This window comes from Aythya marila, assembly GCF_965140915.1.
Source record: "Aythya marila genome assembly, chromosome: 14".
Lineage (NCBI taxonomy): Eukaryota > Metazoa > Chordata > Aves > Anseriformes > Anatidae > Aythya > Aythya marila.
In genome coordinates, this window is record NC_139055.1 from 541,069 (window position 1) to 555,352 (window position 14,284).

The window sequence follows — 14,284 nt, forward strand, 5'->3', positions numbered from 1 at the left end:
CAGCAGCGTTGCAGACCCCTGTGCAGAGAATTTAAGCATGAGGAGCATCTTCACTACTTTCTGCTCAGCACTGCCAGGGAACTGCACACACTGAGTTGGGAGCCAGTTTCCCTACTAACACGGCAAAAATTACCCACAAAAAAAAAAAATAAATAAGATAAAGTTGTTCATAGCCTGTTGTCTTTTTTGAGCTTTGTGACTCTTGTCTTGGTTGGTCTCTTTGACATTTGAGTACGACATTGCAATTACACATGGGAAATGGCACTGCATCTAAGGTGTTGGGTGCAGACACCTTACTTCTTTCTCCTTGGTTTGCCTCAAAACTTTGAGAAAACTCTGAGAAGCAGCAGCTAGTTCCCCCTTAGGGATCAAAGAGCAGTTCCTTAAACTTGGCTTTGTTCCCACTTTATGGAAGAAACCGGTTGTGTTGCTGAAAGCTCATTTGAAGTTCACAGATCTGTGAGTAGAGCTCACACTTGATGCCACCCAGCAGCCGTGGGCCAGCTCACTCCCTTGTGGGGAAGGTCTCTCCCTTCATGTTGCTCCGTTCTCCAGGAACTGCTTTTTTTAAGAATCTTCATCAAGGGCTTCTGCAGCCACACGCAGTAGGACACTCTTCCTGGAAGTGTTTGTCCTTGTTAGCCAGATCACAACTGAAGAAACCTTTCCAGACCTTCCAAGACTGGCCTCAGTTATTTGGTAGTGACTGCTGGGTGGGATCTGGGTTGCATCTGAGCTGAGTGCCTACATTTTCCATCTACAAAGCAGTCCCTGCTGTTTGCTTTTCCTCTGTCCTGCTGCTTGCCCAGGTTGACATCTTGTCTTATTTATTTGAAGTGAGAAACATGACGAGGCCTTTGGAGAATATACAGATCATGCGCTTGGCTGGGATCATAGAAGGGGGTTTAAATAAAACAAGAGATTTAAGTGCTTTGCTCTTAATTCAAGGGCTTTCCACGTCTTGTGCTATCCGGAGCCTAAATGCAAAATTGAGATTCATATAAAAAGAGCTGATGAGCACATGCTCTGGGGGTGGAAGGCTTTAGCTGCCACCTCTGGAATCAGCATTACCAAGCTCTGATCTTTATGGTACAGCTCGCAGCAAGGCAGAGGAGCTAGAAATGCCTGATGCCTCAAAGATGACTTTTATCTGACCTGACTGATATGCTCTGTGTCAGGATACAGCTGACTTGTTGAGCAGCTTGGAAATTGTGGTGCTGGTGAAGGGACTAAGGAGACACACGAATTCCTGGAGAAAGAAGGCAATCATTCAGTCAAGTACTTGAAAGGGCACGCACCTTGGAAGCTGAACAAATGAACTGCACTATGCTGTGCCTTCAAAAATCTCATTGAGACATACAGTCCTGTGTTGTCCTCAAAAAGAAGTAAAAGTTTCTTTCTGACATTGTCTTGTAATGAATGAGTGAACCGTGTGGCTGAGCACGGAGGCGTTCCCAAATGAAATGTATTCCAGAAATCAATGAATTATCGGTGCCAAGTCTTCCATTAGCAGGGGTAACAACAAGAAACTTTCATTCCTCTAGATTCTTGAAACTGTGAAGCTGTCCAAGAAATACTAGAAACTAGACAGCCAATAGCTGTATTTGACTTTTATTGTCCAAGGTGTAAACAAGCAGGGAGAGAAGTACACAGCATGGGTATTTCAATATACAGCCTGATGCCAGGACTCTTCCACCAATCTTGACTGGACAGTTGTCATTTAACAATATTTCCCTGACTGCAGATATTGCTTCCAAGAGTAAATCAGAGACTTTCATGCTGTTTAACTAGAAAGTCTTGCAACTTGCAGGCTTTCAGCAAAGATGGGAACAAAGGCTTTTCCTGGTCTGAAAATGAGAATTTGGTTCTGGAATGCCAACAGATACTAAGAGCTATCATTATGGTGTCTCAATGAAGAGTTATGTTTGGGAAATGTGTGTGGATAGGACAAACTTTCTCGTTTTAATGGCAGAAATAATAGTAAGGCTGTCAAACAAATGCTTTCAGCCCAGGAGCAGCAGCTCACCGTTGAAGGCTCTGCTCAGACAGTCTTAGAGCACTCCAGTATTGCACCTGGTTATTGAAGGAAGCATTGCATGGATTTTTGTGAGCATGTGAAACATGAACACTCAGAGTATGTTTAACAAGAGTCTGAACCTTCATTACCCAACCCACTCCCATGCTAGAGGAGGTTGTATCATAGATCTGCATCAAATACATCCAGTTACTCCTTGTTTCTAAACTACTGAAACTAAAGCTTGAGGTACTCACATATGCAATAGAAATAATGGTAATACTGTTTATGTCTCTGTAAAATTAAAACTATTTTACACAGTAACAGAATTACAAACACTCTTTCTTGAAAGTACTGGAAAAATAAAGTGTTTCACTGAATCAGGTCCCCTGAGCATAGCTATGCTGTATTTGTCATTTGAACACTCAGCTTGCTCTGTTTGCAACTTCCATATGACAAGGAATAGGCAAAAGCCACTTATCTGGAAAATAGAGAATAATCATGTTATTAAGATAGACAACATGCCAAAAGTCAGGTTTATTTATGTTCTTTATTAAACTGACACATGTAGCTTGGTAGAGGCACTGAACATACATCTGAGGAGCAATTCTAGTTAGGAACTGATCAAGAAATTTCTGATTAAAGGCATGTTTGATCTTTGGTTTTATTCATCATTCCCAAAGGAGAAATGATTGTTACAACATCTCTGCTGCACTTCGTACTGTGCCTAAATTCTTGCCTGTGCCTAAACCAGGCTTGCTTTCTCATAGCAGTATTCGGTAACCTCGCTGAGATAAGTAGACCCTGCATATCCAAAAAGCATTATTATGTGCATGTAAAGATAAAAGGGCAGTATTTGGCATGTGAAGGGAGCACTGGGAGTCAAATGTGAAAACCTGGAAATAAAAGGTACTGAACAAAACACAGTGCAAGGTCTGGTGATTGCTTGTGTTTGTGCAGTGCTTTGCACAAGGGATCTCCTATGGTGTTTGTAAATGGATAACAAATGGAGCAATAGGAGCAGCTAGCAGCTGCCTTTCCTTCATGTAAACACCACGATCTTAACCTAATGCTAATTTAATAAGTTAATTTTAACTTATATTTTAGGTGACAGTCTAATGGTTTTTAAGGATTGTACTTACATGCATCATCCTTGCAGCAATATCCTTTCCTACGTGGGTGTAACTTATGTAATGCCTGATCTGCTGATTGGGAAAGAGCAAAGCCTGGCTCTTCATCCTCCGTTTGATGAGAAGTAGGGACGGACATGGCTACTGGGTGCCAGCAAGCTCTCCTGCAGGGGGGGAAGCCAGGAGGTGTAGGCAGTGCCCTGAGACTCACCAGGTTGGGTTTTATTCCCTGGCTCAGCACACTTCTCCCATTAACTTTGCAAGATGCTTGTGCTCTCAGGGTCTTAGATCTCCGTCTGTTTGCAGATCGTAACAAGGGATCACGTTTTTCAGAATCATGTCCTCCAGAAAAGGCAGGAACTTCTGCTGGTGGAAACTAAGGAGACTGCACGGGCCAGCAGGAAGCTCGTTTCTATGGGGTCATTACTTGGAGCCTCCTGTGCCTTGATGATCAGCCCAAACCCAGGCAGGCTCAGCCCCTGTGATGTGTGTGGGGCTGGAGCCACTGCTATGGTGTTGCTTGATGCCTGCCAGGGTCCCGCAGTGTCTGGCAGCTCTAGCACACACCTGCTCCCTGAATGGGAGAGCTCCTAGCACGTACCTGATTGACTGCACAGCCCACACACAGCAATTTTTAAAACATTTAAATAGCCTGTCTTCTTTGCTTCATCTTGACAATTGATTTTAATCAGTATTATCAGCTATTTAAGACACTTAATTCTCTGAAACACTCTAGCATTCAGCCTGCAGGAGACATGTGGAGCAGAGGTGCAGGCTCAGTGACATTCTCAATGGCTTTGTCCGGGAGGTGACCTGAAATCCTTGTTGCATAGTTTGTGGCCCTACCTGAGCTGCTGCTGTTCACAGTAAATTGGTGCTTTTTAAATCCCACACCATCGGTGAAAGTGAGTTGGTTTGCACAACTTTTTTGAGGTTCAAAGCAGCACAAAAGGAAAAAAAACAAATAAACAAACAAACATTATCCTTTCCTACCCACCCCACTGCTGCAATGTATTTGGTTAAAGAAAAAAAAAAAAAAAGAAAAAAAAAAAGAACCACTCAAATAAACTAATCACATGACTGAGTTATTTTAATATGTGGAATACTGCTTATTTGTGGCTCGTCAATACTTTAATTAATTTCAATCTGTTTCTAAAACAGAAGGAAAAGTACATAATTGATTTGAATCTGTTAGGAGTGGTCTTGCCATCTGCACAGCCTGAAGCAAAGGCAGTGAAACATTTGAATACATTGTAAGAAATTATATGCTTCTATGTTAATGCTGACTTCTGATTAATATTTTTAGGTGGTAGTAGAATAGAATATGGTAACAGCTGGAAAGCCATAGATCAAATAATATCTTCCCTATTGTCATGTTTCCATACTAAGACATGCATTGTTAGGTTTACTCATATAATAACATATCTTCATTTTTAAGTGTTTAACACTCAGCCTCTGATTTTATGCCTAGGAATAATCAGGGGAGTAGAGAGGAGGAGAGGCAAATAACAGCTTATTTGCAGTTACAGACCTGCATGAAATATCATGTAACCTGGAGTTACAGAGTGAAAAGCCATGGCTTGGGTGAAGAGTAAGCAGTCTGACTCCCCTGCGTATTCCCCATTTTCCCTAAGGCCCCTGTAAATAAAGGAGGAAGCTCTGTTCTAGGTTCACCTGGTAAAACTCACTGCTCTGAGCTCTTAATCCTCATCAGTGAGAATTACACATGCACCTTGCTTTGAAGTGCTCAGGAGGTCCCTGGCTGCCTCCAGGAGATGCTGCAGGTCACCTCGGCAGGCAGAGTTATTCCCTGCCAGTTAGGAAATGGTTCTCCATGCCCCCTGGGCTTCAGCTGCACTCCTCTGCCCCCAAAAGAGAAATCCTGTTTATTCTACCTTTGCCCTGTTTTCCATCTCTCCCATTCCCTTTCTCTCTCTGACACCCACAGCAGTGTCTGTGAGAAGCCCAAGGTGCTCTCAGCAGTTTATTGGTGACTTTGTCCCGCTGCAGTTGCAGGGAGGTCAGGCAGTGATTTGTAATGAAAACTAGAGGAGCAATATATGCAGTCTTACCAGCATGACCAATCTGTGGTTTAATTGCTGCATACAATATGCAAAAGCACTAGAGGTCAGATAGAGAAGGTGGGGTGTTTACAGGAAAGTAGAAATTGAGCTTGAAAAAAAAAAAGTAATTACACTTTTTAAAAAAACATTAATGACTACACAGAAGAGCCTTTTAAATATATTCACGTGGATTTAAAGCATTCATTCCACATCAGTATTTCACCTTTTTCCTTAAGTGATTTCTATATTCCTACTAACCAACAATCATTTTGTCTGAATCTCATTTCCTTGTAACAGCAAACCCATCAATCTCTGTTTTATTAAACAGGGAAGCATGCTTGGAAGCCAGAGCACTCAGATTTGATCAAAGATGTTATGCAAACCATTGATTTTAATTTACAACAATGTCCACTTCTTCCATTATTAACAGCTTTGAATTACCGAGACTGAATAATTAACAAATATTCCTACTTGATGACAGATTATTCAAAAGGCAGATGAGCAGAAACATATCCCAGATGAACGTCCTTCTTGCACCCCTGGTGATGTCTGTGTCTAATGTTCCCCGGAGGATCAGTACAAGGGGGCATGAGAGCAATACTCGTTGTAGAGATCTCCCAAACACTTTGGAAACTGTCGTCAGAGCAAATGCCCCGCAGACATGTGTCAGGACATGTTTCTGGCCTCCTGCCTCTGTTCAGGGCCCTGCGCTGTAGCCAGACTGGTGCAAATGGTGCAGGCGTGGGGGATGATGAATGACAGTGATGCAGGCAGCCTCGGTGCACCCCCAAACCCCAGGGATCCCTAAAACATGATCCAGCAGGCTCAATCACCAGCTCCCCTCACAAGGCACTGCTCAGAGGGGTGGACAAAGGCCAGCTGAACCCACACTGGCAGGTCCTGGGACAATGGAGTTGGCTCTCCCCATCTGTACCCTCTGCAGAATCTGGGGAGATGCAAGGTGCTCAAATAATCCAGAGATGGGAATTGTTTAGGAAGAGCAGATGGATGAGCAAAGCTAGATAAGACAAAATACGAATCTGTCTGCCTGGCTCTGTATAAACAGAACCATCCTCCTCCTCTCCACCGCTCTGCCAGCATTTGTGTGCTGCTGTGGAGGAAAAGGAACACCTTTTGTAGGGAGGTATTCAGTGTGGTGTGACGTTTTGTTTCACAGCCACGGAGTGAAGTCAGCCCATTGTGAGGGCTCTGTTTAGAAAGGTACAATTACAGCTCGATGAAGGTGCCTTTGATCCCGGTGTCCCCATTGTTCGCCAGCTTTTCATCCTGCCCTGTACACAGTTAGCAGGCAGAGACCTGACCTTTGAAGTCTCTTCTTTTCCTCATCCCTCTAATTTTTGTGGAGCCTTCTGCTGAACATTATTAATGAAGGCTCTGGTGGTTGTGCTCACAGTACCGATGCTGGCTTGTGCCTGCTCTTCCCCAGCAGTACAACATCTGTCTGCACGAGGAGGGAGGTGGCAGGCCCAGAGCTGTCTGTGCCTCCAGCAGAGGAGAATTGCCTTGGGCATCCTGCTGGGCCTTATCCAAAGCATGTCGCTGCTGTGCACGTCCCTCTTGTGGCACCCCAACCTCCCTGCCTCCCCAAATCTTCAACACCAGACATTGATTCGGGGGAAAGGAGAGATTTCAGATCAGATGGAGATGGACGGATGGGGGAGTGAATTCTCGCTGGGGAAAGAATGGTGTCCTTTCCTAGGAGCCGTCATGTGGCTAGTGACCAGTTTTGCAGAGTGCCTTGGGATCTGGGTGTTGGAATAAGGACCTGGATATCAATTACCTTTAGTTTTGAGGAAAGCATCTATATATGCAATTTAGGGCAGTCATTGGTGACAGAAGGAACGGAAACTGATGCCATGCATGTACTTGATTTTGCATCTAGCATCTTACTACTAGGTGGAGAAAAGCTGCCCAGAGGCAGTATTTGCTGTTCTGAGAGTTTAAAAGACAGACCAGAGAATCTCACCTAGGGCTTTTTAGCACAAACTGCTGTGACCTTTGCAGCACGAGAGAGCACGCGAGGGAGGTACCACTATATGCACGTAGGCATTTCTTTTCCTACAGGCCACCGTCAGGGATGGAATGATGGATGAGGCAGATCCTTTTGGCAGATGGGAATTTTCTTCCATCAGATGGGAGGAGGCGGACTGGATCAATGTAGGCAAATTGCAGGCAACAACTGAGTGTAATTATAAGAACTGCAGACACAAAACCCACTCATTTCAAGAGTTGTCCAAGAATTAATGACCTAGGGCAGTGGGAAGCAAGATATCCAGCAAAAGCTGGGAAATCCACACTTAGTTCTGACAGAGCCTTGTCACCATTTCTGAATGCACCAGCATTTGCCCAGAGCTGCTAGCTGCCCAGGAGGCCTCCTGGAGCCTTAATTACCCTCACTGAAGTTGTGATAAGTCCAGGAGACAACTCTCCCTAATTAAATGTAAACTCTCAGATGCTGAGTAAAACCTGCTCTTGACTTTTCCTTTCTTCTGTCTTAGCATCTGTAATTGCCTTGCACAAAAATAAGTGTCTTGCTGAATGCAGATCCATGACTGCGTCTGACCCTGTCTACACCACCCTGGCAACCTTCCTCTATTAAGCAGGACTGGATTCACTGACATTAGCACCAAAAACCATTAGGGCAAAAGAAGCAGCCATGCCTTTGCCTCACATTTACCATCTGGGCCAGGACCATTCACCTAACACAAGACAAAACCCACTGCCTTACTGGGTTCTCTTCGCTCCAAGCCACCTCTACCTGGGTGTAACTGGTACCCCAGGAACATCCAGAAGGACACAAGGCTGGCAGCACTCAGGGACTTTTTGCCTGAAAGCTCTGCAGGGAGGTGGGATACACCCATCTGTCCATGCTCTGTGACCTCTTTTAAGCTTCTGGTTTTAATTCATGAGATTATCCTGAATTAAAAGCTATGTGTGCTTTCACGGGGGAGAAAGCACTTCTTGGCATATGAATGTACATTTCTGAAGTTAGGCAATGCAGTTGTGTCAGACCTCTTTCTCATTATAGCTGGATAATTGAACTTGTTTTCTATCCTGCATAGGTCTGCCTGATGTTTTGTGTTTCCATGAGGCTAGTGTGAGGCCAGGGCATCTCCTTTCTTCTTTCTTATTTGCTCATAAACATTCTCACCCTTCTGGATGAATCTATACCCAGATGCATTTCCTTGTAAAACCTTATAACTCATGAATTTCTAAGATGGTGTTCATGCTGCATATGATGAGTCTAGGCTCAACAGGCTGTGATCTGACCCAACAGTGCAACTGGCAGTGGGCAAAAAAAAGTCAGACTGAAGGTGGCACCAGGGACAAAAGCAGAAATTGTGATTAAAGGGGTGCTCTGCAGTGCAGGCATGAGCTGAAGTCGGTCATGAGACGCCTATTAAGATGGCACAGGCACTGGAGATGGGACTGCAGCAGAGCCTCTAATCTTTTTGAGCTTTGCCAAAATCAGGAGAATTCAGAAAGATAAAGTGTAAAAGCCTGGACTGGATTTAGTAAATAAAACATGACCCCAGAGGAAGTCAAACTAAAACAGAATAACAGTTCAACTTTTCAATGATGTGAACAATCTCACAGCACTAATCCTGGGTGCCAAGTGCCAGCTCTGTGCACGGTGAAGGAATCTCCCTGCAGAATTAGTGCCGAATGCTGCTCCTAATGCTGGTTTATTTCTAGCCACACCTGATGCTATGAACAAACACTTGTTCTCACCACTCTGATGTACTGTGGAAAGTGACACAGGCAGGAGGAGGTTTGGGATGCCTTTTGTTCTGGATAAATAATTAGAAATAGCCTAAAAAGAAAAGTGGCTCAAAAATTTGGTAAGAAACACAGTTTTATGAATGATATCCATTGCACATTATGTATTACCCTCCTCTTTTGCAGACTCAAAAAAAAATAAATTAAACAAATAAACAAACAAACAACAAACCAAACCAAACAAAAAAGAATGTTTAACAAGATATTTGTAGAAATACAGATTTAAGATATATCTAACATTGTGTCTGCATGTTATCCTTCCTTCTTTCCTTTCCTTGCCTTGCCTTGCCATGCCTTGCCTTTTCACTAGCTGAAAGAAATTATCGATGTCAAGATAGAGGGAAGTTTGGCACTTCCTTTTCCAACAGTTGTTTTAATTTCCCTAAATCTAGAACAGTTTCTAAGTAAAACAGCAAAGAGGAGAGGAGAGGAGAGGAGAGGAGAGGAGAGGAGAGGAGAGGAGAGGAGAGGAGAGGAGGGGAGGGGAGGGGAGGGGAGGGGAGGGGAGGGGAGGGGAGGGGGGAGGGGAGGGGAGGGGAGGGGGGGGAGGGGAGGGGAGGGGGGGGAGGGGAGGGGAGGGGGGGGGAGGGGAGGGGAGGGGGGGGAGGGGAGGGGAGGGGGGGGGAGGGGGGGAAGGGGAGGGCAGGGCAGGGCAGGGCAGGGCAGGGAAGGGCAGGGCAGGGCAGGGAAGGGAAGGGAAGGGCAGGGAAGGGAAGGGCAGGGAAGGGAAGGGAAGGGAAGGGAAGGGAAGGGAAGGGAAGGGAAGGGAAGGGAAGGGAAGGGAAGGGAAGGGAAGGGAAGGGAAGGATTCAGCCTTTCTGCTGATGAACACGAGCCTCTCAGCTTTCTCTGTAAATAGGAAAAACTCTTTGTTAAGGAGTGCTGAGGTCTTGGTGGGCTGTTTGGGGATGCTGCTGCTGTGATGGCCAAGTGGGTGCTTGGCGTCCTCGGCTCTGCAGGAACCTGGGCAGCCCCCAGACTCTGGTGCATTTTCTTTATTTTCCTTTTTTTTTTTTTCTGTGCTCTCCAGTTCAAGTGAGGGCTTCAGCATAGCAGAGAAGATTGTGTTGCTCACCTTCATCTCAGCGGTTATTCTGATGGCCATCCTGGGGAACCTGCTGGTGATGGTGGCGGTGTGCCGGGACAGGCAACTCAGGTGAGCCCATGCAGCCCCCACAGCTCCCCCTTTAGCCAGGGGGCACGGGGCAAGGCCCCAGATGAAAGCCCTTTGCATGAATCTTGGAGCATAGACCATGAAGGAGGTGCCACCATTAGCTGTGGGGCAGTGTCATGCTGCCAACTCGGTCTCGGTGTCCCTGCCCTCAGATCTGCCCTGTGGCCATGGGACCATTGCAGTCTCCATCCCCTACACATTTAGCACTTTTGGTGTCAAAACCAGATAAACCAGTGAAAAACAGAGCAAAGCAGCAGTGCTCAATCCCATCTCCAATTCCCTTTCTCACTAGCCCCTGAGTAAAACATGCAGCTCGAGGTCCTTCTACCGCAGCCTGGCAAATGTTCCCAACAATCTGGGGCGGTTCACAGGCAAAACTCCTGTCTTGAGGCTTGCTGCTCCCCCTGCGATTTGTCAGACCAGCCCCACGAGCGGAGGGAGATATTCAGCAGCCTCTATTCATATTCTGCGTGGGATTTTTAATGGATTTAATTCTATTTTATTGTTATGATTTAAAAAGTACTCTTCAAGTTAAAATTATAGCTTCGGTCTCGATTCTTCTCAGTGCTTTCTGGAAGGATTTTGTCAATTTACAAGTTAAAATAAAATCCCCCTCCTCGCCACCAAACTCTCCAGTGCAAGCTGTGAGACTGAGCCAGAGGCAAAGGCCTGCAGGCATCTATTTACCTCTTACATGTGAGCAGGAAAATGTGTTTACACAGGGGAGACAGGTTGTTTAGGTGTAAAAAACAGGAACAAGCTAGGCATGACAATACATGTATAAAGTGGGAAATTTGTTAGACAGGACCTTTCTACATATATATGATGGAGCAATTTAGACCCAACCACAAGCTGAATTCTCTGTCTACATGTAGAGGATGCTTCATTGAAGCTGTTCATTTTGTTATCTGTCTTGCAGGAAAATCAAGACCAATTATTTCATTGTTTCCCTTGCCTTTGCGGACCTGCTGGTGTCAGTGCTGGTGATGCCATTTGGAGCCATCGAGCTAGTTCAGGACAACTGGATCTATGGAGAGATGTTCTGCCTTGTTCGGACATCTCTCGATGTCCTTCTCACCACAGCATCAATCCTGCACCTGTGCTGTATCTCACTGGACAGGTATGAGCAGAGCAGCAGAGAAAATCATGTTTGCTTCAAGTTTTTTCAGTGTTGTTGCTTATCTGCAGTAGCCAAAGGGTGAGCATGAGCCTGCTGGGTACCATGCAGCAACAAATCTCTCTTGGTAGCTCTTTTTGGAGAGAGCTGACTGAATCCTCACCAGTGTAGGAAGACTTTGAAGGGAATGAGATTATTGTTGATAAAACAAGCTAGGTTCTCGGCCAGTTCCTGGCACAGCTTTGTTTGTGTTATTGTTCAGACGTGCTACGGATTCTCCTTCAAGGTAAAGAAAAGACATCCGTAAAGATGCGTCTGCAGGAAAGATATGCAAGATCTGCACCAGGAGGTGCATCTTGCACAGGTCGCTGTATTTGCAGGGGAAGTGCTGCTCATGGCCAGGGGCTGTGGGGAAGGCTGGGCTGGTGATCAGCTCGCTGTGCACCCAGGGACTGAGGCACTAAACTCTGGCTTTCTCTCTTATCAAAAAGTGTTTGACAAATCTTTCAAGTGCTATCAGAACTGTTTTTCCTGCTGTTAGTCAGACAAACACCCATATTACTAAATGACACATTTTGACATATATTAATAGGTTATATAGAGAAAGACTTAGAAAGCAAGCCCCCGCCCCCAAATTTTATAAACTTTTTTAGCTAAGACATCCATTTGCACATCTTCACTAGTGACGGCTAACAAGGAGGTAAGTAAAGCTGTTGAAAAGGTACATAGGCTTTGTGGGAGATTCTAAAAACTTTATTTTAAACTTTTCTTGAAAAATGAAAGTGAAGCCAAAATCCTAAAGAAATCACAGCAAACAGTTTTGTTTTACTGATGTCTGCAATGTTTCGAGGTAAACTGTAGACCTTTTCAACTTTAAAACAAACCTTACAGAATAGCAAGCATTTTTCAGTCTAAATACTTAAAACATTTTGACCAGCTGTTCTAACAGGCAATATTTAGAGTCTTCAGTTGCTTTCTGTGCAGATATTTCAATACCTTTAAAAATACCATTACTTAGCATTACTAATATGGCTAAAATAACCATAATCATTCTCATCATCATGACAACTGGTATTTAAATAACATCTTTCATCCAAAGTGTCTGTACTCAGCCAGGCTTCAAAAGATAGTTGATTAACTTCTCCACTGATTGGCAGAACTCCTTTTGTGTGGGAGGCAGGGGCACCACCACGTAAAGTAGCGCACCCAGATAGGAGCTGATGTGCAATAGCTGTGGTGTGTTTCTGTAGCTGGAAGTTTAGATGGCTGGAACGCAAATGAGGAGCTCATTATCTTAAAAACATTGACAAATTGCCACTTTGAGCCAATTACCAGTAAAGCAGATGTGAGGATGTGGACTCGTTATTTAAAATCATGGAGTTTGATTCTTCAGGCCCTTAAGTAACATCAGGGGGTTGTGCAGAAGGAGGACACAAAGGGAATATATTAATGCCACCTTCCAAGGGGCAGGGACTCCATGTGGGGTCTGTAGAAAAGAAATTTCCCCCTCCTCCTGCAGATGCCCCCCTCTTGCAGCCCCCCAACACCTGGTGAGCTCCCACGTCTGCTGTCCCCACTGGTCCCCCTGCTGTTAGGACAGCCTTGCTGGGTGTCCAAGGGTGGGGAGACTGCCCCAGATTGTGGCTGTCAATGTGCGTGGTGTGGAGGTGGGGATCCGGGGACACAGAAGAGGCATGGCAGCTTTACACAGGAAGATTTGCTCTTTGTACACAGAGCAGAGGCAGAGTTTGCAAACATGCAGCTCAGCAGAATGAGCTGAAACTGGAAATACATTTAAAAAAAATAAATGAGATGGGTTAGATTACTGAATAAAACATTCAGAGCAGAGTGGGAACACCTGGACAGGACAACATGTTTCTCTTCCACCCTCTCCTGTTCTCTGGCCTGGGGAGCCTTGCATGCTCTCTGCCGCATGCAGAGCTGCTCTTGCGAAGGGTGCGAGAGAAATCCCCCAAAACCTGCCACACCCCCAGTATTGGCCATATTAGACTAAACAGCAGTCAAATGGCTTGAAGAGAAGCAGAAGGTGAATTCATTGCTCACTGATGAGCATGCTGAAAGCCTCCGTGAGCCCAGGTATGAGGAAACAGAGCTACACTGCCTGTGATTCAGAAACACGGCAGCAATTTTGAACAGCTGACAAACCTGAAGTTGCCAGATGTTAGGGAATTTTTTCAGGGCACACAAATGCTCTTTCTCTTTCGTGTGTGTTTACCATAAGTGTGCTGTTCTTTGCTCTCAGACTGAGGAAGGGAAAAAGCTTTCCATGCTGGTGGCTGGACGCAGCCTGACATGGGTAATTATCGCAGCCCTTATTGTTCACTTAGTGCTTTCACATTGAGGATGGTGCCTCTGCAGACCAGCTGCATGGCTGATCTAAATTTTAGGTAATTCCCTGGTATCACATTTTTCTTGTTTTTCTTAAGTGCTTGTTAGAGCCACGAGCATCACACACACACAGCACCATTAGCAGAGCACTAGCAGCAACATCCCCAAGCCAAGCTGCTCCTCTCCAAAGGCACTTGAATGTGCCATAGGCACTTTCCTCTGCTCTCTGATCTCTCTCTAATAACACCTCTCCTAGCCAGTAAATCCAGCTCTAGACAGTTCATATAGGGTGCTATTTTGACTCCATAGGTAATCATTTGGAGCTTCACCTGATGTGAAAGAAGACAGGATATCATCTCAGACTTTTCAAAAGATAAATTATTTCTCCCAGTACTAGAAGGCAAGCTGGGCCTGTGTCTGCTGGCAGTGAGTGTCAGCTGAAAGAAAGCCCAGGACCTCCCTGTCTCATCTGAAAAGGAGAGTCCCAAAGCAACCACATGGCTTTCACCATCTTCTGTTAGATCAGACCCCTCAGTGTGAGTCTGATTCAGTCTCAAGACTGGGGGCTCTTGGGTTATCCCAGGACTAAATGCCAAGCTTAGAGCACCCACCTTGAGAAGATGCAGGTGCCTTTCA

General features: G+C 45.2%; 1 protein-coding gene across 1 annotated transcript in view; it reads left to right on the plus strand.

Moving 5' to 3' along the window:
* HTR4 (5-hydroxytryptamine receptor 4) overlaps positions 1–14,284 on the plus strand; it is a 127,264-nt gene that overhangs the window by 52,105 nt on the left and 60,875 nt on the right. The window contains exons 3-4 of the mRNA XM_082771254.1: positions 10,039–10,164; positions 11,102–11,302. Of these exons, the coding sequence (XP_082627380.1) occupies positions 10,039–10,164; positions 11,102–11,302 (327 nt within the window). The remainder of the gene's footprint in view (positions 1–10,038; positions 10,165–11,101; positions 11,303–14,284) is intronic.